This window comes from Bos grunniens, chromosome 9 (assembly GCF_055505025.1).
Source record: "Bos grunniens cultivar Pamir isolate PY7600 chromosome 9, Bosgru_T2T1.0, whole genome shotgun sequence".
NCBI lineage: Eukaryota > Metazoa > Chordata > Mammalia > Artiodactyla > Bovidae > Bos > Bos grunniens.
In genome coordinates this window covers 82,831,654-82,857,240 of record NC_141173.1, presented here as the reverse complement: position 1 = coordinate 82,857,240, position 25,587 = coordinate 82,831,654, and the positions used below count along the sequence as shown (strand labels likewise).

General features: G+C 37.6%; 1 protein-coding gene across 16 annotated transcripts in view; it reads right to left on the bottom strand.

Moving 5' to 3' along the window:
• UTRN (utrophin) overlaps positions 1-25,587 on the bottom strand; it is a 556,162-nt gene that overhangs the window by 318,240 nt on the left and 212,335 nt on the right. For all 16 annotated transcript variants that reach the window (XM_086318195.1, XM_086318199.1, XM_086318196.1 and 13 more), the window contains 7 exons: positions 23,300-23,479; positions 20,854-20,982; positions 18,414-18,584; positions 15,971-16,132; positions 15,408-15,545; positions 8,040-8,228; positions 6,994-7,166 (listed from right to left, as the gene is read on the bottom strand). In XM_086318195.1, the coding sequence (XP_086174321.1) occupies positions 6,994-7,166; positions 8,040-8,228; positions 15,408-15,545; positions 15,971-16,132; positions 18,414-18,584; positions 20,854-20,982; positions 23,300-23,479 (1,142 nt within the window). The remainder of the gene's footprint in view (positions 1-6,993; positions 7,167-8,039; positions 8,229-15,407; positions 15,546-15,970; positions 16,133-18,413; positions 18,585-20,853; positions 20,983-23,299; positions 23,480-25,587) is intronic.

The window sequence follows — 25,587 nt, the reverse complement described above, 5'->3', positions numbered from 1 at the left end:
CCAGGGGATCTTTCCGACCCAGGGATAGAACTCAGGTCTCCCACATTGCAGGCAGACGCTTATGTAGATAAATCTTCTGAAGACACAGAAAGGATCCAAATGAATGAAAGAATACATTTCAAATTGACGATTTTTTCTAAAATTGATTGAAATGACTAAAATTTTACTGGAAGAATAAATGTAGAAAAAGAGCATGAATTTTAATGTTAGAATAATTAGAGAAAACTTACTGTGATGGATTAAAAAAATTTATAATGCTTTAAAAATGAAAATGCTATGGTATTAGATTAAAATTGATGGTGTGATAAGGCAGAATTAGCGAAATTAAATAAATATAAAGTAGAAATTCCTTTAAGTTTATGATAAAGGAAGTATCACCAACGATAATGGAGAGCTGGATTATTCAGCAAAATGTATAGAGAAAATTGGCTGCTCATTTAAGAAAAATAAAGCAAAATAGAACAGATAAGTGTTTCTTAACTCAGGCTCCACAAAAAATGTCAGCTGGGAAGGGTTCAAGACATAGATATGCACGGCCTCTACTCTTGCTACTAAAGAGCTGGTGGTGTATACAGACATAGAAAACGGACTTGTGTTTGCCAAGAGGAAGGAGAGATAGTGGAGGGACACATTAAGAGTTTGGGATTAGCAGATGCACATTACTACACACAGAACAGATAATCAACAAGGTCCTACTTTATAAGGAACCATAGTGATCATGGCAAAGAATTTTTCAAAAGAGTTGGTGTATAGAAACACCAAATCTGTTCTGTGAAAAACAGCATGCGTGTTTTGATAGTTCAGTTCAGTTTAGTCGCTCAGTCGTGTCCAACTCTTTGCAACCCCGTTACTGTAGCAGCCCAGGCTTCCCTGTGCATCACCAAATCCCGGAGCTTGCTCAAACTCACGTCCATCCAGTCGGTGATGCCATCCAACCATCTCATCTTCTGTTGTCCCCTTCTCCTCCTCCCTTCAATCTTTCCCAGCATTGGGGTCTTTTCCAAGGAGTCAGTTCTTTGCACCAGGGAGCCAAAGTATTAGAGCTTCAGTTTCAGCATCAGTCCTTCCAATGAATCTCCAGTGTTGATTTCCTTTAGGATGGACTGGTTGGATCTCCTTGCAGTCCAAGGGACTCTCAAAAGTCTTCTCCAACACCACAGTTCAAAAGCATCAATTCTTCAGCACTCAGCCTTCTTTATATTCCAACTCTCACATCCATACATGACTACTGGAAAAACCATAGCTTTGACTAGACGGACATTTGTTGGCAAAGTAATGTCTCTGCTTTTTGATATGCTGTGTAGGTTGGTCATAAAGGAGGAAGTGTCTTTCAATTTCATGCCAGCAATCACCATTTGCAGTGAATTTTTGAGCCCAAGAAAATAACCTCTCTTACTGTTTCCATTGTTTCCCCATCTATTTGCCATGAACTGATGGGACCAGATGCCATGATCTTAGCTTTCTGAATGTTGAGTTTTACACCAACATTTTCACTCTCCTCTTTCACTTTCATCAAGAGGCTCTTTAGTTCTTCTTTGCTATCTGCCATATGGGTGGTGTCATCTGTGCATTTGAGGTTATTGATATTTCTCCCAGCAATCTTGATTCCACCTTGTGCTTCATCCAGCCTGGCATTTGACATGATGTACTCTGCATATAAGTTAAATAAGAAGGGTACAATATACAGCCCTGACATACTCTGATCTGGAATCAGTCTGCTGTTCCATGTTCAGTTGTAATGTTGTTTCTTGACCTTCATACAGATTTTTCAGGAGGCAGGTAAGGCGATCTGGTATTCCCATCTCTTTAAGAATTTTCCACAGTTTGTTGTGATCCACACAGTCAAAGGCTTTGGCATAGTCGATAAAGCAGAAGAAGATATTTTTCTGGAACTCTCTTGCCTTTTCAGTGATCCAACAGATGTTGGCAATTTGATCTCTGGTTCCTCTGCCTTTTTTAAATCCAGCTTGAACATCTGGAAGTTCTCCATTCATGTACTGTTAAAGTCTGGCTTGGAGAATTTTCAGCATTACTTTGCTAGCGTGTGAGATGAGTGCAATTGTGCGGTAGTTTGAGCATTCTTTGGCATTGCCTTTTTTGGGATTGGAATGAAAACTGACCTTTTCTAGTTCTGTGGCTATTTCTGTGTTTTCCAAATTTGCTGGCATACTGAGTGCAGCACTTTCACAGCATCATCTTTTAGGATTTGAAATAGCTCAACTGGAATTCCATCACCTCCACTAGGTTTGTTCTTAGTGATGCTTCCTGAGGCCCACTTGACTTCACATTCCAGGATGTCTGGCTATAGGTAAGTGATCACACCATCATGATTATCTGGTCATAAAGATCTCTTTTGTATAGTTCTGTGTATTCTTGTCACCTCTTCTTAATATCTCTGCTTCTGTTAGGTCTATATTGTTTTTGTCCTTTCTTGTACCCATCTTTGCATGAAATGTTCCCTTGGTATGTCTAATTTTCTTGAAGAGATCTCTAGTCTTTCCCATTCTGTTGTTTTCCTCTATTTCTTTGCATTGATCACTGAGGAAGGCTTTCTTACCTCTCCTTGCTATTCTTTGGCATTTTGCATTCAGATAGATATATCTTTTCTTTTCTCCTTTGCCTTTCAGTGTTTTTCTTTTCTCAGCTATTTGTAAGGCCTTCTCAGACAACCATTTTGCCTTTTTGCATTTCTTTTTCTTGGGGATGGTCATGATCACTGCCTCCTGTACAGTATCATGAACCTCTGCCCATAATTCTTCAGGGATTCTGTCTATCAGATCTAATCCCTTGAATCTGTTTGCCACTTCCACTGATTAATAGTAAGGAATTTGATTTAGGTCATACCTGAATGGTCTAGTGGTTTTCCCTACTTTCTTCAATTTAAGGCTGAATTTGGCAATAACGAGCTCATGATCTGAGCCGCAGTCAGCTCCCGGTCTTGTTTTTGCTGACTGAATAAAGCTTCTCCTTCTTTGGCTGCAAAGAATATAATCAGTCTGATTTTGGTATTAACCATCTGGTGATGTCCATGTGTAGAGTCTTCTCTTGTGTTCTTGGAAGGGGATGTTTGTTATGACCAGTGCATTCTCTTGGCAAAACTCTATAAGCCTTTGCCCTGCTTCATTTTGTACTCCAAGGCCAAACTTGCCTATTACTCCAGGTATCTCTTGACTTTCTACTTTTGCATTCTAGTCCCATATAGTGAAAAGGACATCTTTTTTGGGTGTTAGTTTAAGAAGTTCTTGTAGGTCTTCATAGAACTGTTCAACTTCAGCTTCTTCAGCATTACTGGCTGGGGCACAGACCTGGATTATTGTGATATTGAACCGTTTGCCTCGGAAACGAACACAGATCATTCTGTTGTTTTTGAGATTGCACCCAAGAATTGCATTTCAGACTCTTTTTTCTGACTATGAGGGCTACTCCATTTCTTCTAAGGGATTCTTGCTCACAGCAGTAGATATAATGGTCATCTGAGTTAAATTTGCCCTTTTCAGTCCATTTTAGTTCACTGATTCCTAAAATGTCAGTGTTCACTCTTGCCATCTCCTGTTTGACCACTTCCAGTTTGCCTTGATTCATGGACCTGACATTCCAGGATCCTACGCAATATTGTTCTTTACAGCTCTCCACAAGATGGTGGAGTAGAAGGATATGCACTCATCTTCTTCTGAGAGAACTCCAAAATTACAACTCACTGCTGAACAATCATCAATAGGAGAATGTTGGATCCCACCAAAAAAAGATACCCCACAACCAAGGGTAAAGGAGAAGCCCCAGCAAGACGGTAGGAGGGGCAAAATCATGTTTAGAATCAAACCCCATACCCACCAGAGATTCTTGAAGGGCTCAAACAAAACTTGTGCACACCAGGAGACCCCACAGAGACTGAGCCAGACCTGCCTTTGAGTGTCTGAGTGTCTCCTGTGGAGGTACAGGTCAGCAGTGGCCTGCTGCAGGGGTTGGGGCTCTGGGTGCAGCAGACCTGGGTGTGGCATAAGCCCTCTTGGAGAAGGTCACCATTAATCCCACCAGAGAGCCACCAGAATTTACATAGGACTGGGGAAACAGATTCTTGGAAGGCACAAACAAAATCTTGTGCACAGCAGGATCCAGGAAAAAGGAGCAGTGACCTCACAAGAGACTGACCTATACTTGCCCATGAGTGTCCAGGAGTCTCCGGCGGAGGCATAGGTCGGTGGTGGCCTGCTGCAGGGTCGGGGGCACTGAGTGTGGCAGTGTGTGCACTGGACCTTTTGAAGGAGGTCGCCGTTATCTTCATTACCTCCACCATAGTTTGGTCTCAGGTCAAACAACAGGGAGGGATCACAGCCTTGACCATCAATAGCAAATTGGATTAAAGATTTACTAAGCATGGCCCCACCCATCAGAACAAGACCCAGTTTCCCCCACAGTCAGTCTCTCGCATCAGGAAGCTTCCATAGGCCTCTTATCCTTATCCCTCAGAGGGCAGACAAAATGAAAACCACAATCACAGAAAACTAATCAAACTGATCACATGGACCACAGCCTTGTCTAACTCAATGAAACTATGAGACATGCCATGTAGGGCAACCCAACAAGACAAACCATGGTGAGAGTTCTGACAAAATGTGGTCCACTGGAAAAGGGAATGGCAGACCAATTCTTGCCTCGAGAACCCCATGAACAGTATGAAAAGGCAAAAACATATGACACTGAAAGATGAACTCCCCAGGTCATTAGGTGCCCAATACGCCACTGGAGAAGAGTATAGAAATAACTCCAGAAAGAATGAAGAGATGGAGCCAAAGCAGAAACAATGCCCAGTTGTGGATGTGACTGGTGATGGAAGTTTTGATAGGGATTATATTGAATCTGTAGTTTGCCATGATTAGCACATACACTTTAACAATATTAACTCTTCCAATCCATGAGCACAATATATCTTTCCATTTATTTGTACATACACTTTAACAATATTAACTCTTCTAATCCATGAGCACAATATATCTTTCCATTTATTTGTTGTCTTCAGTTTCTTTTATTAGTGTCATATAGTTTCCAGAGTACAAGTCTTTCACCTCCTTGGTTAAATTTATACTTGGGTCTTCTATTCACTTTGATGCATTTGTAAATAGGATTTTTTTCTTAAAGTTCTCTTCCTGAGAGTTTGTTATTAGTGTATAGAAATGCAACAGATTTCTGGATGTTAATTTTGTATCCTGCAATGTTACTATATTTATTAGTTCTAGTAGTTTTAGATGGAGTTTTTAGAATTTTCCATATATAGTATCAATCTCTTCAGTAAGCAGTGTTGAGGAAACTGGACAGCTACATGTTAAAAAAAAAAGAAACTCGACCATTTTCTCACACTATATTCAAAAGTAAACTCAAAATGGATTAAAGACAAGTATAAGACCTGAAGCCAGCCATAAAGCTCCTAGAAGAAAATATAAGCAATATGCTTTTTGACTTAGGTCTTAGCAGTATTTGGGGGGATGTGTCTACTCAGACAAGGACCACAAAAGCAAACCATACAAAGGGACTACGTCAAACTAAAAAGCTCTTGCACAGCAAAGGAAGCTGTCAACAAAATGAAAGGGCAACCTGCCACCTAAGAAGAAGTTACTTGCAAATGACGTCTGACAAGGGGTTCATACCCAAAACATGTAAAAAACTCACACAACTCAATATCAAAAAATCAAACAATCCAATTAAAAAATGGGCAGAGGCTGAAGAGACATTTCTCCATATAACATATATGAAAGGCCAACAGGTTCACTAAAAGATGCCCAACTAGTGTCATTAGGAAAATGCAAATTAAAACCACAGTGAAATATCACCTCCCACCTGTTAGAAAGACCATCATCAAAAAGGCAAGAAACAGCAAGTGCTAGTTTGGATGTGGAGAAAAGAGAATCCTTGTCCACTAGTGGTAGGAATGTAAATTTGTACAATCACTAAGGAAAACAGTAAAGAGGATCCTCAAAAAGTTAAAAATATAACTACTCTACAATCCAGCAATTTCACCTCTGAGAATACATCCAAAGAAAATGAAAACTAACTTGAAAAGATATCTGCACCTTCATGTTCATAATAGCTTACAATAGCCAAGATATAGAAGCAACTTAAATATACATCAACACACGAATGGATAAAGAAGAGTGTGTGTGTGTATATATATACACAAATATGTATATGTATATGCATATATATATATATGCACTTAGCTGTAGAAAGAATGAAACCCTGTCATTAGCAACAACATGGATAAACCAAAAGGGTATATGCTAAGTGAAATAGGTCAGAGAAAGACAAATACTATATGTTTTTACTTATATGTAGAATATAAAAACAAAAGAAACAAATATAACAAAACAGAAAAAGACACACAGATACAGAGAACAAACTAGTTATCACCAGAGGAGAAAAGGGTAAGTGGAATGAGTGACACAGGCAAGGAAGGATTAAGGGGAACAAACTACTGGTATAAAATAAACATGTTACAGAGATTTAACACACAGCACAGGAGATCAGTCCTGGGTGTTCATTGGAAGGACTGATGCTAAAGCTGAAACTCCAGTACTTTGGCCACCTCATGCAAAGAGTTGACTCATTGGAAAAGACCCTGATGCTGGGAGGGATTGGGGGCAGGAGGAGAAGGGGACGACAGAGGATAAGATGGCTGGATGGAATCACCAAGTCGATGGACGTAAGTTTGGGTAAACTCTGGGAGTTGGTGATGGACAGGGAGACCTGGTGTGCTGCGATTCATGGGGTTGCAAAGAGTCGGACATGACTGAGTGACTGAACTGAACTGAAATGAACAGGGAATATAGTCTATAATATTGTAATAATTTGTATCTTACATAATATGTAAAAATATTGAATCACCATGTTGTTCACCTGAAACATATAATATTGTAACTCAACTATGCTTCAATAAAAATAAAGTACATATGAATTTACAGGTCTTTTAAACAATTAAATATTATTTTAATTTGCACATACCCTTTACGATCATTGTACATTCTATTAATTCTATCCCATTTTGCATTCAACTGAGTAAGTGTATCCCTAATCTGAATGGCTTCAGGTCCAGAAGCTTCGAGGATAACATCCGGTTGTTTTTCATGAATGACTGCAATCTGCTCTCCGAGTTTGTCCAATTGATCTTTGATATTCTACAAAGATATTTTCATAAATTAACAAAAGCCAGCAAAGAGATATAAGAATGGAATCACAAGAGACTAAAAATTTATATTGAACAAGTTACTTAAAAATAATGAGACATAATTTCTGCTCATCAAAACTGGAAACTTTAAAAAAAAAATAATATCCAGTACAGGCCAATGCATGAGGTATGCTACATAATATTCTAACAGCAGGGAAAAACATCTTGTGATGTTCAAAGTGGCATTTGTACAGGACATAAAAAGCTTTAATAATATTCTGTAAAGGTAATGAAGTGTTTTAAAGCTAGAAATTACATATACTTTCAAACATCTAATAATGCTAATTTAAATGACAAAACTGAGTTACCAGATAAACCTATCAACTCTATCAGCGTTTATTATGACATGATACAAAAATGCAATCAAAATATGAGTCTTGATGATATCAAATAGTTTTTGCAAATTACCTGAAAACTTTCAGACCCCTATTTAACTTACAATCAACATGACATTCCATTTCCAACCACTAGACAATCAAATTGTTCGTTCTAGGTGGTAAGATAAATGCTGACATTTTACATCAAATGACAATCAAGTTTCCAGTACAGGAATATAATTTGTACATGTGTTTGATTTTAAAATATCTCTGATGTTGCCAAAAAAAACTGTGTAAATTTAAAAATCGATACCAACTATTAATAAATTAAAATTTTTGACAGCATTTCATTGGCAGTATAGGAAAAGTTTGTTTTTCATACATATTATTGATTCCTTGGCACAAATGTAAAAGGCTAAAGACCATTTAAGTAGGCACAGTGACAAATTCCTTGCTTTATTTCTATGTTAACTGCAGGTATTCAAATGTACTCCCTGGATATTTACCTTCAGAGAATCTTCCTGAAACGAGAATTCTTCATAGACAACAGAGCTTAGCTCTGGAGCATTAAGTGATAATTCAACATCATCCATGGAAAATAAAACTTTGTTAATTTCAACCAGATAATCTGTGGGAAGGGGTGGTGATCTAATTCCAGAACCGAGCTGACTTGTTCTCTGTTGAATAGGGACTGCCTGTATAGACATCAATAATAGCAATACACATCTCTTAGAATATCCCCACAATGAACAGCAGTAAATAAAAAACTTTTTTAAAAATCAACATTATTTTGTGGAGAAATTCAATACCATAAACAGAAATTTTAAAACTTGCTTTAATTTTTTAAAAGTTTCCCTGCACTGCTATGGAAACCATTAATAATCTCTCCATAGCCTGCTGTTAAAAGGCTTAAATAAGCTGTTAATGCTTGAAAGGTTTTTCTTTAAGACTTACACCACTAAACTCATTTAGAAAATAGGAAAGCATAACGACTCCTTTCCAAAGTTATTGAAGAAATGAGAATATGCTGCAAATCATGAAATTCTGTATGAAATAAAAATTTTAATACCATTGTTATTATTAATAATAATAATACCATTATTATTACACTCCTTTTTTTTTTTTAATTTCACAATTAGATTAATCACTTCTGGGCCTTGCTGGTGAAAAAGTAAATAAGGGTGAAACATGTATTTGTAACATAAATTGAAAATGCAATGGGACGTTTAATTAAAATAATATCCAGGCAATTCAGTATATAATCTTAATCTTTGAGAACAATAAAACACAATATGAATGCCCTACATAAGACGATAGGTCCTACCATGCTAAATCCAGACAGGTTCTAACTTAGGTGGACAATTATTTATACTGGTGTAGTATTTTCTGTATCCTCTAATCAGAGCTTTCTAAACAGTAAAGTGCTCTCAGGGATACGCCATTAGTCCGTGGGTTCAAGTCCTTTACTCTTTGACAGCTACTATTTAATAATTGCTGTCTACTGCTTGCCAATGGTCAAAGAGCATCTGACTCATGAATTAGGGTAGTTTCCTTGACACTTTCATCAGATTTCTACATTGAACTTCTGAAAAATGGTCCTCCTCTGAAAACTCAAAGATGACACTGAAAAGGCTTTCCTGGTGGCTCAGTGGTAAAGAATCCGCCTGCCAATGCAGGAAACACGAGTTTGATCCCTAATCCAGGAAAATCCCACATGCTATGGAGCTGCTAAGCTCGAGTGCCACAGCTGCTGAACCTGTGCTCTAAAGCCTGAAGTTGCAACTACTGAGCCCATGTGCCGAAACTACCGAAGCTTGTGCGCTACAGAGCCTGTGCTCTGCAACAAGAGAAACCATTGCAATGAGAAACCCACACACCATAACTAGAGAAAAAGGATGTGCAGCAAAAAAGACCCAGTACTACCCAAAATAAATAAAAAATAAATAAATAATTTTTTAAAAAAGATGACAGTGAAAACGGTCATAACTGAAAATGGTTACAATTCCTAAATGAGACCTAAAACCAAGATTAAAAACAGTGAGTGATTAGGATGGTGTTGACTCTTGCAGTCTGCATTTATCTGTCTCCTACAATCTGATAAACTACGACTTCCACCAGTTGATAGGCAGTCCTGGATAGCCAGGTGAAAAGCAAGTCCACTGATTTCTTAACTGTATCCACAGGTTTGTTTCTACCTGACACTAATATTAATTTTTATTAGACTAATGCCACACATTAAAATTTCACTCAGAAAACATGTCTAGGTATTTACTTGTATGTCTAAGAAGGCAAACTATACATTTTAAGTAAATATAAAAGAAGGCTGAAAAAAAAAATTGTGTATACTCAGGAACCAATTTTAATAAAAAGATGTGAAATATTTCTTAATAATATCTTTTTTCATATTTTAATTTTAAACAGGCCAATTTTTTGGCACATCATAAAAGGAAACTCAGTTGTTCCTCTTCTTAACTTTAAGGAAAAAGAAAAAAGATACAAAGAAAGTACTTAACAGGTTGAGTAATCACAGCAAAGGAGTGAAAAAACTGGGACCTGTTCTCCTACTTGGCTTTCGCATCTATCAACCAGTGTCTTGTTCAGAGAGCCTCTGTTTTTTCAAGACCAAAAATTACTCCAGGCCTCCAGCTATATTTGATCTGTGCTTGTAGGACATTCAACTTTATAGTATTTTCCTCATTAGCATCACTAAACATCCTACGCCAGATTGTCTTTTTCAATCTGCAATGTTGGATGACTGGTGAGAGTCACTTGTATGCCTTAACAACCACTACAAGGCGAGGAATTCTGTGCTGTTTCTTCAGTTATACAACAGATTGTGATTCTGCAAGGTCACATGTATCCGAGTCAAGGTGAACTAGGCAGGTCAGTCGGTATTTGAAACAGAAAGTTCGAAGGGTTTTTCTTTTTTAAGAAAAAAAAAAAAACTATGTTCGTTAAATACTGTATTCTTCTATTAATGCATACATGTATGTTCAGTCACTTTGGTCATGTCCCACTCTTTGTGACCTCCTGGACTACAGCCCACCAGGCCCCTCTGTCCATGGGATACTCCAGGCAAGAATACTGGAGTGGCTTGCCATGTCCCCCTCCAGTGGATCTTACCAACCCAGGGATCAAAACCAAGTCTCCTGCATCTTCTGCATCACAGGCAGATTTTTTACCCACTGAGCCACCTGGAAGGCCTTTCTATTAATACTATACACATAATCTAGGATTTCCTGAGTGAGCCTCCGTACCCTTGCAGAAGCAGCAAGGCCATTCAAGATTCAAATATAAGCTTATGCTATGCTATGCTAAGTCACTTCAGTCGTGTCCGACTCTGTGTGACCCCATAGACGGCAGCCCACCAGGCTTCCCCGTCCCTGGGATTCTCCAGGCAAGAACACTGGAGTGGGTTGCCATTTCCTTCTCCAATGCATGAAAGTGAAAAGAGAAAGTGAAGTCGCTCAGTCGTGTCCGACTCTTCGCAACCCCATGGACTGCAGCCTACCAGGCTCCTCCGTCCATGGGATTTTCCCAGCAAGAGTACTGGAGAGGGGTGCCATTCCCCAAATAGGTGTTATCCCAAGAGAGAGATCAATCAAAACACCCGAGGAGAAAAATAACATCCTCAAGATCTAACCTAGACTTTACTTCTCGATGTTTTTAAAGAATTCAGCTAGAACACAAAAGTACAGATATATATAAGGTAGTACTAAAATTAGACAATACTACATGATGCACCTCATGCCATACAGCAACCTAAATTCCAGATACGTTAAAATTGATTTTAAATGACATTTTACAAACATTTCCCATGGGCAGAGGGGCCTGGCAGCCTATTGGCCATGGGACCCAAGAGTCGAACACACCTTAGCGACTAAACTATTACCACCGTTACCAACACTTTCTAAGTTTTGTTTTTATCAAACCATAGGGAAAACTTGGGGCTTCCCTAGCGGTTCAGACAATAAAGAATCTGCCTGCAATGCAGGAGATCTGGGTTTGATTCCTGGGTCTGAAAGATTCCCTGGAGAAGAGAATGACAACCTATTCCAGTATTCTTGCCTGGAGAATTCCATGGACAGAGGAGCTTGGCAAGCTACAGTCCGTGGGGTTGCAAAGAGATGGACATGACTGAGAACTAACAATAACACACATAGGGAGAACTTGGAACTAAATAGAGTTGAACATTCATCAACTCTCTGGAGGATAAGGACAGCTTTTTAAAAAAACTCAAAAAGGAAAAACCTAGTCACGTGTGGTTAAACAAAAATTTTAAATGGCTGTATATTAAAAGTAGAATAACTAAAAGATAAAAATCAGTAAGATGATACTTTTAAAGCAAATATGACAAGGTTAATAGCTTTAGTTTATGAAGAGCTAGCATATAATTTAAAATAGCAATACCCTACTAAACAAATAAGAAAAGGTAATTCAATATATATTTCAAATAAGAAAATGAGTCCTTTTTTGAGTTTATACTCAGAATTTTTTTAAAGCCATCTATATTGCTTTGTAGGAGAAACCATGTGAAAGGCAGTAGATGAAAAGGAAAATGATAGACAGGAACCCCTCTGTGCTCAGGGGAGACTCAGGAGGTCTCTGACCTGAGGGGTTATTTATGTTATAAACATGGACGGAAGAGAAGGAGACACTGAGGATGAGTGTGATCGTGACTGAAAGCTTAATGCCCCTTCCCTGACAAAAACTAAGGACTCTGATTATGATGTGTCAACAGTGTCAGTCTTTATTTTTGGGGGCTCCAAAATCACCGCAGGTGGTGACTGCAGCCATGAAAATAAAAGACGCTTACTCCTTGGAAGGAAAGTTATGACCAACCTAGATAGCATATTCAAAAGCAGAGACATCATTTTGCCAACAAAGGTCCGTCTAGTTAAGGCTATGGTTTTGCCTGTGGTCGTGTATGGATGTGAGTGTTGGACTGTGAAGAAGGCTGAGCGCCAAAGAATTGATGCTTTTGAACTGTGGTGTTGGACAAGACCCTTGAGAGTCCCTTGGGCTGCAAGGAGATCCAACGAGTCCATTCTGAAGGAGATCAGCCCTGGGATTTCTTTGGAAGGAATGATGATGCTAAAGCTGAAACTCCAGTACTTTGGCCACCTCATGCGAAGAGTTGACTCATTGGAAAAGACTCTGATGCTGGGAGGGATTGGGGGCAGGAGGAGAAGGGGACGCCAGAGGATGAGATGGCTGGATGGCATCACTGACTCGATGGACGTGAGTCTGAGTGAACTCCGGGAGTTGGTGATGGACAGGGAGGCCTGGCGTGCTGCGATTCATGGGGTCGCAAAGAGTCGGACATGACTGAGCGACTGAACTGAACTCAACTGAACTGAATGTAGATTTATCAGTTGTAACACACATACGTCTCTGGGGCGGGATGTGGATAAAGGAAGGGGCTGTGTGTGTATTGGGGGTGAGGGGACAGGGTGTATGTAGAAACTCTTTGCTGTGAACCCAAAGCTGCTCTAAAAAAAAAAAATCAAGAAATTTAATATCCCTTCCCAATAGGCTCTGGTTCCCCACTGCCTGTCACCTCCTTCCATTTTCTCTCTTCACCAATCTCCACCCAATTCTCCTTTCACTCCTTTCCCATTTCCAATCTGAATTCATAAGGAGGTTGAAGTGAAGTGAAGAGAAAGTGTTAGTAGCTCAGTCATGTCCGCCTCTGCGACCCCATGGACTGCAGCCCGCCAAGCTCCTCGCTCTGAGGGATTCTCCAGGCCAGAATACTGGAGTGGGTAGCCATTCCCTTCTCCAAGGGATCTTCCCATCTCAAAGATCAAACCCAGATCTCACTGCAGGCAGATTCTTTACCATCTGAGTCACCAGGGAAGCCCAATAATGAGGTTAGTCCAAATGAAAATTCACTGAGGAGGAAGTGAAAGAATTTTCTCAGCTAAAATCCTTCTCATGCTCCAGGTTTTTGTAGGTGCACACACCACCCAATCCTTTCTAGGCCCTTTCCCCACCTCCTCTCATCCACATAAACTTTTTAAAATCATTTAACCGGGGGTAAAAGATTACCCATAACATGCAGTGGCTCACTGCTGACCTGAAAAAAGAGAAAAGAAAGAAAAGGAAAGAAAACAAGTCCTGTAAACTGGTGGTCCTCAATGCTGACTGTACCTTAGACTCATCTATAAAGTTTTCTTTTTCAAGTCTCCACAACCTGAAAGAATTTGATTTAACTGGTTTGAGGCTTGATTTTATTTAAGCTACTCAAGGGATTCTAATGTTCACAGTTAACAGTTTTAAAAACTATGGATTTGAAGAAGAATATAGGTTCATGTAAGAGGGACAAAAATGCTTTAATATTTTTAAATCATTTTATTTACAATAACTGATATTAGTGAAATCAAAATGAAGCCACCCTGTAATAGTATACATTAGTACATTCAAAAAGCAAACGTATTTATGTATTAAGTCTAAAAATTATCTCTATTTTGGATCATTAATGATTTCTGATTTGGGGCCCAAAGATGAAGTTCCAGAAATTAAAGATACCTTTAAAAGCAACAATTAAAGAAAGAACTATAATATAATCTAAAAGATGTTAGAAATAAAAATAGAAACAAGTCTTAAAAGACAACATATTTTTCAGATAAAATAAGAAGATAAAACTCACACCGGGGAATAACATTAAAATTAGCAAGATTCCAGAGGTACTAAGGCACCAGTTGAGAAAAGGTAGAAAAAACCAGTACAGCTATACTATATGGGGAATGACAGTTAATCACAGAGGTCAAACCACAGCCTCTATATATCATTGCAGTAACAAATCTTACACCTAAAACTTTTTCTGCATTTCACAATATTCCTGAACAAGTTCTTTGGAATAGGAATCGTATAATCAGCCATGACTTGGGGGATGAGGAATAACCCTGAGAAAAATACAGAAAGTGAGCTGGAGCTATGGAAAGCTTGGGGAATAACTAATAGGTAAAAATCACAGGAGTCTGAATTATGGAAGGGATACAGGACTTAGGAAGTTACTTTTCCAGGTTCATAAAACAAGTAACTGGCAGAACTGGATTCAACTGCCAGTTCAGGCCCGTATCTTATTTCATTTGGACATACTGGCTTTAATCCTTCCTCAATGTGGTGTGAGGAACAAAGCCTATGAGGAACAGCAAAGGATTGAGAAGATTTTGAGGTTTCTACCTTGAGAATGGATAGTTTTGAAAAATAACTAAGATAGGGAATAAATTAGGAAACAGGTTCGGGGTAGTGAGACGGCCAGTTCAACTTGGAACCTGTTACAAGGCAGCAGTATAAACAGATGGGGACATCTTCTCGTAGATTCCAACATCATCAACGAAAACTGGTTCTAGGATTACCTAACAGACCTCTAAGGAACACCAGCATATTTACAATGCAGCTGCAAAGATGGCCATTGAAAAGGGAGCTGGTGGTGAATCTTTTTCTAGAATATAAATCATATTTTATCAATGTCACAAATTTAGTTATTTGTAAACTAGAATTTTTTTTAATGTGGTCAACACCTCCACACATAAAATACAAAACTGAAGGAAGAAGTCACACCCCAAAGGTTTAAAACATTATCAGAAATCCAAAAGGGATGTCCTATAATAAAGTTTTATGTTTCTATTTTCTTAGTGTTGTCTCATCCAAAAATATAAACCTATCTAGCAATACACACTAGAAAGGAGAAGGAAATACCATTGCAATTGGTTTGTTTTGAGACATCATTAATTTGAGGTCTCATTGATTTGATAAATCATTTCTCAAATGATTTCAGAAATCATTTGATTTGCAACATCAAACATCTGAATGGCAAGAGCTGAAAAAGTTACGAAAGTGGAAAAGAATCTCCCCCATGACAATACCTTAGCTTTGTTGTATCTTGTGTGCAAAAGTAGTAACTGCAAACGGATCTTTTCTTTTTTAGTATCTTCCATAGGTTGATGCAACATTTGTTCTCCTCTTTGTAGAACTTCCTCAATCTGGGCTCTCTCCTCATCCATCTGAATGTTTGAAAGACATAAATTACTCAAAAGGAAAAAGCACAAGGTCAATTACTATCAGTTCCAAGCAGAACCAACCTACAAAGTACAGTATAGTCAACATATGTTTATCTGCATGATACACAAGAAATGTTTGTGTTTTTCTTAAAATATTTCATATATGAAGTTAAAATAGCTCATAAAGACTGCTAGTTTAGAAGTTAAATAGCACTAAGATAACACTATCGTCAGAAAATATGTCTATTTTTTTAAGATATTGTGTAAATCCCATGACAAATCTCACTTTGACACTTTGCAGAAAATCACATTTAAATCTGTTCTACCATGTTTGGCAGATATCTGGGTAAACATCATTAGTGTAAAGATGTGATTAACACAGAAGAAAAGTGACAGCACCATGGTTTTGAAAATCTCCTTGAACCAACCTTTTCATCTTCATCACTGGATTCCAAGTGTTTTTCCATAACCTTTAACATATTATCTATGTCACTTTCTAATTTTTCCAAGTCAGAGAAAGGCACACCAACTTCAAATGCTTCACCGGTGACCAGACACGGATATGATAACGGTTCCTGGCCAATTAGCAACTGTGGAGGGAAAAACGTTCCTTGAAAAGATGGTCTTAACTTGACCTTTCACCGTTAATCAGTGTCAAAAAAGAACCAGAATTTATTTGAATTGACTTTAGTTTATTCACTCACACAGCAATAATTTTACCAACTTGGGTGTCTCTGATTACCACGTTCTCCAAACTCCAGGCACAGATGTGAAGTAGTGTGCAAGTGACCCTGACTGCCTAGAGTATGTGAGGGGCATTCTAGGACCACAAACAAACACATTAGGAAACAGTGCCATGACCCAGAAGCCACCCCTGCCTTGGCCACAGAGAGGAAGAAAGACCACCTCCTAATACAGGAACATCACGAAGAATGACTCCCAATTAATGTTCTCCAGTACAGGGCCCCTTGGATTGTGATACCCAAACTTCACAAAAGTATACCTTTCTCAATGTGGTACTTTCAGACAATATCTACATAGAAATAGTTTATATGGACGTGCCTAAAATCAATGTGTGTGCACGCTCAGTCGCTTCAGTTGTGTTTGACTCTTCACTACCCCATGGACTGCAGCCCACCAGGCTCCTTGGTCCATGGGATTCTCCAGGCCAGAATACTGTAGTGGGTTGCCATGCCCTGTCTCCAGAAGATCTTCCCAACCCAGGGATCGAACCCATGTCACCTAAATCTTCTGCAATGCAGGCAGATTCTTTACCAGTGAGCCACTGGAGAAGTCCAAAATCAATGTAACAACTTTAATAAAATGAAATGCAGGAAAACTGGCAGTGTTGACTGAATATGGGGAAGCTAGTAACCTCTCTGGAAAAATCTATTTACAGCAGTTATATGTACAACTTTCACAACAATTTCAAGGAATTCTACAAAGTGATCCTAAGGGCATATTAAGAGACAAGCAAAAAGACATGCGTAAGAGAATTTTAACAAGACAATATTTATAAAAGCACAATAAAAGTGGAAAACTGACTTAAAAACCACAACAGATCATATAATTGAATAGCTGTTAAAAACCTTGTCAAAGGAGAATACACAAAACAATATAAAAATTTTGATACTTTAATATCACATACATATAAGAATAGAATTACATGCCAAAATGTTAACAGAAATTATTTATGGGAAAAATAATCATTTTCTTCGTACTTTCTTTCAATCCACCTCCTATGTCTCCTGTATTACTCTTTTACACTTGTAGAAAAATCTCCCACAGACCTGCTGAAAAGACTAAATAAGTAAGCTTAGGTCACAAGGTAAGGAAGGCAAGAATTAAAGCAAGATTTTTGTTTGTTTTCTTTAAGTTGCAAATAATCTAAATATATTCTTAGGCTATGAAAGATAGTTTGGCCTATTATATCAGATATTTTGGGATTCCCTGGTGGCTCAGTGGTAAGAATCTGCCTGCAAATGCAGGAGACCCAGGTTTGATTCCTGGGGCAGAATGATCCCCTGTAGAAGGAAATGGTTAACCCATTCTGGTATCCTTGCCTGGGAAATCCCATGGACAGAGCTGCCTGGTGGGCTGTAGTCCATGAGGTTGCAAAGAGTCAGACAGGACTTAGCGACTAAACGACAACATCAGATATTTCAAAACAAAGCAAAGTTAGAGAATATTTGCTGCTGTTCCTGCTGCTAAGTCATGTCAGTCGTGTCCGACTCTGTGCGACCCCATAGACGTCAGCCCACCAGGCTCTCCTGCCCCTGGGATTCTCCAGGCAAGAACACTGGAGTGGGTTGCCATTTCCCTCTCCAATGCATGAAAGTGAAAAGTGAAAGTGAAGTCACTCAGTCATGTCCAACTCTTAGCAACAAAAATGAGGACCCTTCCTCTTAGATAATTTCAATACTTGAATCCTTTTCTCAAATGGGTTATTATCTTTAATACTAACTTCTTAGATCTCTCCTTCATTTGCACAATCATAAATAAGAACAAATGCTCCAATCAAAGAAAAGTGATAAAACCATTTTCGTTTAATTTTTTGTTGTATATACCATATAATTGAGGCTTCCCAGGTGGCGCTAGCAGTAAAGAACCTGCTTGCCAATACAGGTAGATGTAAGAGACGTGGGTTCAGTCCCTGGGCGGGGAAGATCCCCTGGTGAAAGGCATGGCAACCCACTCCAGTATTCTTGCCTGGAGAATCCCATAGACTGAGGAGCCTGGCAGGTTACATTCCATAGGGTCACAAAGAGTCGGACACAACTGAAGCAACTTAGCACTAGCACCATATAACTACCTACCATTCAGCTACATATGTACAAGAAAATAGTTTTATATAAAAACATAATTACTTACTTTGGCACTTCTGATGTGTTGAGAGACCTTTTCAAAATTTCTGTTCAATTCAGCTAATTTTGGTTCTACAAGCTCCCGGCTTGAGCCTCCACGTGCATTCATCAAAACAACAGCTTGATCTCGGACATTTTGTACTTGGAGATTGACATCATCCATCTCAGAGAGTAAACGCTAATTGTAAGAAAGCATGAAATTATCACATGGGAAAAATCGACATCAAACATGGGTGCAGTGTTAACTGGGAAGTAAAGGGAGCTTAAACAAATGTCTGAGACTCCTAGTAAGAGACTTCAGTACCATCAGTTTGAATAAGAGCTGTTCATATATTTAAAGAGAGAGAGAGAGATTCATTCATGCTATAAGGGAAGCACTTTAAACTACTCCTAGTTTATATAAAACTTTACTTCATAATTGAATAGTCTATAAGATTTATTGTGTCATTTATTTCCTCAACCATCTTATTCTAAGAATTTCGAAGTTTCTTGAGGCTGATAAAAGATTAAGTAGCAAGGAACAAACTTTAACTTCTTTTCCCCCTAGAAATCTTGTTTACCGCCATCCCCCTTCCCTTGGTGAAGGTAAACTGATTTGGAAGGGAGTTGAATATTACCATTTAGTTTTTAACTAAAATGCACAACATTATGCAGTTTCCTCTGGCTAATTTCATAATGGTCATTAAATTCATTCTCAGGCCTAAGAAAGGGATGCAAATACCTGCCTCAATTCCTACTTCATTCGTAAGTTTTTGAAAAGTGCTGGAATTCTCTCAGAAGTATGGCTATGAGTACATGTTGAGTGAAGTACGAGCTTATCTGTATGTGTCTATAAATTCTGCAGATGTTCCTGGTGATTGACAAGAATGAAGGATACTGCAAGGCACTCAATGATCTAAGACGTGGAGCCTAATCCACTGCTCTGAAGAATCTGCTTACTTGTTAGGGTGGCTGAGAGAAAATAAGAAGTTTGAGGAAGTTTTAAAATTAGTGTATGTAGCTAGAAACAGGAGAACATCAGCTTAACTATGGAACTTTTAGAATGTGTTCTCTTGCATCTAAATCTGATTGTCACATTAAAAAACAACAACAACAACCACCAGCCACGGCTTGTCTCAAATTTTGCTAGTTGTGTAGCGATTCTTGAAATTCCCTTTAAGAAAAATCAAGCAGAAAGAAATAAACACTTTGCAGATAGGTCTTGGCTTTTATGAAAAAATTGTCTAAAGGTTATGTTAAACATATGTTAGTGATTTAATGTAATAAATTTAATAAATTCACTAAAAATGTAGTCCTGGAAATAAGGAAAATGTAGTGAAGAAAGGAATCTATCTCATTCTTTAAAGGTTTTATAGACGCATAATTAAACACTCTAAAATGGTTTTGTTTCATATGAACCATTCAGTGTGAAAAAGCTCTGTAACGTCTAAAGGACCTGAAATAATTGTTATTTTGCTGCCAACAGACACATTCTTTATTGTTTGCAGGTTCCTCATCAAATCTTTAATTATGCAGTGATTCCTGTCATTAATAAACAACATGAAGGGGAAAACAGATTCATTCAGTAATGTCTGCAAAATGTTGCAAGAGTATATTTGTAACCCAGAATTCAACTGTTCATCCGTGTCTGATGTGTCAGAGAGTTCCAAAGAAGGATTGGTGGGGCCTGAGCAGTAGATAGAAAAGATTTCCCAGGGGGAATTCTTAAAAGTTAGGTCTGACCTTCAACTTTGAAACAAAATGTAAAAACACAGGAAAGAATAAGGGCTACTCTTGGCACTTTTCTGAGACTCTGGAGTCCCCGAGACAAAAATTTCTTCTTTGCTTATCACCAGTGAGTAAGGGTATCAAGAAGCTGAGCAAAGTGAAGAAGTCTGCCATACTGCACTTCTGAAAAAGTGTACTATCTTTTTTTTCACAGCTGATCCCTCTAAAAAGCTGGGTCGGTGGAGAATATGCACCAAGAAATGAAAGCCAAATATACTCATTATGAAGTCAGTTCTGCTCCAACTTTCTATAAATTGAAGAAATTGAAGAAACTTTCAATTTCTTCCAAATGTTGCAAGTCATGAAAAAAATAACTTTTTCATGCACTTTCAAGCACTTTTGCTGTTAACTAACAATGCAGCATTCAACTATGCAGCATGACAAAATGAAGAAGTATTTTCTGGTTTCCTAAGCTTATTAAATTACAATGGAAAAATTATGTTAACAATCCCATAATGTGGCACTTTCAGATGCCAATTCTTATCTAAGAGGAATGGAACAAAAATTTAGCTAAGACAAAAACCAAAAAACAAACAAACAAACAAACAAAAAGACTCATTCTGTTTATCCCACCAACATAAAAGCACATGTGTACAAGTAACTTGAAGGATTCCTCAAGAGAAAGGTGACAGCTAAACCTTCCATTCTCAAAAGTGTTACTGATCCTCTATGCCTGCTACCTTCACAATTTCTTCCCGTTTGCTTGCTGGCTTCTTTTCGATCTCATCCAATAGTGCTTCAGCTTGATAAAGCCAGGTGCTTATGTGGGCAACATTTCCATCAAATATTTCCAACTGGTTCTGATGGTTCTAGAAAGGAATTAATAAAACACTGATACAACCATATGAAATAATTAAGACAATAATCTTCGAAGACATTTTAAAAGTCTTCAAAGACCTAAGTAATGCTGAATTTCAAGAAGAACTTCTACCTTCCTGCAAAGCTCTTCCCCAATGGATAAATCTCATTCCAAAAAATGCACAGATGTAAAAGTGAAAGTGTTAGTCACTCAGCCATGTCCGCCTCTGCAATCCCATGGACTGCAGCCTGCCAGGCTCCACTGTCCACGGAATTTTCCAGTCAAGAATACTGGAGTGGGTAGCCATTCCCTTCACCAGGGGATCTTCCCAACTGAGGGATCAAACCTGGGTCTCCCACATTGCCAGCAGATTCTTTACTGTCTGAGCACCAAGGAAGCACAGCTGTGGTTGGGTACTTTTTTATTTTAATTTAGACCTCAACATAATGAAAAATTGAAGAATAAAAGGCAAAAAGTTTCTTTATAAATTTCATTTTATTTTAATCCCTATTTCTCATTCATATATCACAAATAATCTTTTTGGCCTGCCTGGATCATATTAGTTAAGAACTCATTTAAGGCAGCAGCAGCATTTAAGGAAGTACTAGTAAAAAAGTAATTCAAATATGCTTGAATAGATTTTGCCTACTCAAAGCTTGAGTGCTTGAGGCAGGGCCCATGTCTTTTCACCTCAGTACCATCAGCACTTAACATGACACTTGGCATAGACCACAGTGATATTTCCTGAAGCATGATATAACATGTGATTGAGAGATAAATTTGAAAACAGAAGCAAACACTTAAACCAATTAAAACAGGGCAGACTTCCTGAGGCAAAAGCAAGAATTTAGAATGTGATCAAAAAGAGTGCAGAAGCCTTATGATGAAATTAACAACTTTTAGGAAATATATTTTATAGGATGAAGGAAGTTTAAAAATAAGCAAATTATTAATCTATAACATGAAATAAATCATTGAAAAGTAAAATGAGAATAAATGACATAAGTAAAGTTTTGACAGTGGTCTGGATTCTAATTAAGAATTGATAAACATCAGACCAAAGCAGATAAATCAAGTGAAATAGAAAGATATTATTTGAAAGGAGAATTTAGAAGGTACAGACTGCAGAAGACAGAAGGACGGACCATGAGAATGTGGAATAAAACTAGTTAAAATAAAAATGAATGTATAAAATAGTTAAAGAACATATTCTATGAGCCAAGATTTCACATTTGTTATTCAACACTTAACAACTTTGTTAGATATGTTCTTTTAATTCCATTTTATATATAGGGAAATTAAAACTTAGTGAAATTAAGTAATTAACACAAGGTTATGAAGATAGTAAGTTGTAGATGAACTCTGAATATCAATCTGACAGGTCAAGATGTAAGCCCACCAACTTCAATGCCCTACACATTCTGATTGATTTCAATAAATATTGAAACACATGATAATTTATTCTTCTCTGTTTCTATCCATTACCCAATAATTCTACGAATTTGGAAAAAGTCCTATCTCAGATATATCTGAAGAAATAATAATTTATAGATGAGAACTCTTTTTGAGGGAGGAGACGGTGATGCTGCTACATAGTATTCATTGCTAGTATTAATACAAGAGAAACAGAAAACATTATGAAAGTAGAGGGTCACTATTTTCATGAAATACTAGTTAATTGTGTAGTGGTGTAACAAAGATTAATAGCATATAACACTTAATTACTATAATTATCATAATAATATCTAAAATTGTTTTTAGTTATATAAGAGCAGTACATGTTTTATACTATATAATCACAAAAACTGTATGAGGTAAAAATTATAATAATGTCCATTTTACATATGAGAAAACTGAGATTTAGAGAATGCTTAATTTAAGTAATTTGACCAAGGTCCTCCAGTTTATAGTCAAAACTTTAACTTGGGTTATCCAATATTAGAACCTGTGCCCTTAACTAGTACACCAATTTTAGAACATTACAAACATTATATATATATATAGTCTATAATAGTATGAAAATTAAATACAATATTAAGTCATTTAAATGTAGCAAATAAGTTACATTTAGTAAGATGTTCAAGTACGTATTTCTAGGTATATCACAAATGGTTTATTACTTAATAGAAATGAAGTACTTTAAACTCTTTCTGGTTATTATCTTTTCAAAGCAAAAGATAAAATGTAGTCTAAATGAAATTAATTCACAAGCAAAACATTATTGTGACAAACAGAAAACAGGCTTTGGAATTCCAATCCAAACTGTCTTCATTTTCACGTATTCCCAAGAGAAACGATTTCGCCATGAGGCTCTTGCTGCAACTCACCATCAGGGTGCTGCACCAATCCTCAGCCCAGGTACGAACCCGGCTCCAGCCAGCACTAAGCACACAGAGCTTCTCTTCCAAGACGGCCTCGCTGCCCTCGATCAAGTTCCGTAGGGCAGCACTGCTCTCTGTGATGCTGTTCAAATCAGCTTTTCTTTTTTCCAGATCCTTCAGAATATTCTAGAAAATAAAAATTCCAAGACCCACTTGATCTTGCAGAACATTATAAAAGTTTACACAACCTTCACTTTTAAAATATTTTTCTTCCATATATATACAACTCCCTAGATTGCTTACACACGTCAAAACTGCACAAGATTCCCCAACTTGCTAACATGAGAGTTTTTAAGTTTCAAATAAAAATTAACTATTTAATTATATGAATACCAAAGACTGTAATGATCTTAGATGTGGAAAGGTAATTATTTCATTTCTTTTTAAGTATAAATTTATTACACACCAATAATTATCTGCATCATAAGTTTAGATATAAAGAATCAATTTCATTTTCAGTAAGTACAAGCGGGCGAAGCAGAACTACCCCAGAACTCAAAATTCTAAAATATTCATAGTGAATTTATCTCCTTGACTACTACAGGAAACAACTAACATGCGCTATATTTATATGCAAGGACTACAACCTGACGCGAAGAACCGACTCATTTGAAAAGACCCTGATGCTGCGAAAGACTGAAGGCGGGAGGAGAAGGGAACGACAGAGGATGAAATGGCTGGATGGCATCACTGACTCTATGGACATGAGTCTGGGTAAACTCCGGGAGTTGGTGATGGACAGGGAGGCTTGGCGTGTTGCACTCCATGGGGTTGCAAAGAACTGGACACAACTGAGTGACTGAACTGAACTGAACAGCCCTATAACTTAACATACAGTCTGTTCATAAACATTACAAAAAATATTTCATCTTAAGTACATCACAGGAAAAGTAGCACGTCTAAGCTTTGATTCTGCAATTGTCATATTATGTAACGGTAATACTCTGGATGGTATTATGATAACTTGATTCTCACATTTATAAGTTTGACCAGAGAATTATAAAGAGAATGTTGGGTTCCAAAATTAAAACTGCAAAGTTCTTTCAATCAAAAAGTGGCATGCACATATCTACCCTACTGCTGTTGTACCTTTTTAGAATAATATTTAAATAAATCATTTCAAGGAGCTCAAGTCCACATTCAGTCTCACATCATTCAATCACATTTTGAAAGATAAAAATCGCAAGTGAGTCAAGATGTAAGACTCATTTGGACTCATTAATTACCAGTATATTTATAAAGACATCAAAATACTTCTCTCAAGTAAATGTTCTTCTCCAGCAAGGAGGGGGAAAAAAAACAGAAAAACAGAATACCCACAGCCATGCTCTCTTCAGTTATTAACTTTTTACATTCCTTCAGTGGCTATGGACTGATTGGCTGCAATAGTCTTTAAAAACTATAAGAAATAATTAATTACATGCAACTAAATTTAAACAGTACACAAACTATGTTAACAGATTTTATTGTAAAGAAAATGGCTACACCGAAAATGCTGATTTTTAAGCTATGGAATAAAAACATTAAATTCTGGAATGAAGATGCTATTTAAATTTTGCATTGGAAAATAATTTTATATGATTTTATAGTGGTGGAATGGAGAAGGCAATGGCACCCCACTCCAGTACTCTTGCCTGGAAAATCCCATGGACAGAGGAGCCTGGTAGGCTGCAGTCCATGGGGTCACTAAGAGTCAGACACGACTGAGCAACTTCACTTTCACTTTTCACTTTCATGCATTGGAGAAGGAAATGGCAACCCACTCCAGCGTGCTTGCCTGGAGAATCCCAGGGACGGGGCGGGCCTAGTGGGCTGCCGTCATGGGGTCACACAGAGTCGGACACGACTGAAGCGACTTAGCAGTAGCAGCATAATGGTGGAAATACACTGAAGAGTTGTAAAATACGCATGGTTCTTAAATCTGACAATAAAACATTGAAAAAATTTGGTGATAACGTTACGTACTGATGTTTCATTTGGTTTACTTTAATGATGTGAATGTACTGTGAATTTGTGATTTGTATATACCATCTTCATTATTTCAAATCTGAAATAAGATTAAGTGGGAATTTAAGAGTGAATGGTTCCAGAAGAAATAAATATCATTACTCACTGTCTTTGCCTTAAAAATGATAAGAATCAACTGAAAAACTAATTGAATTTATGTGAGTGCACAAAGATGATTAAAAATTAAATATGCAAAAATTGATATTGCCTGTGTACCGGGTATAAGG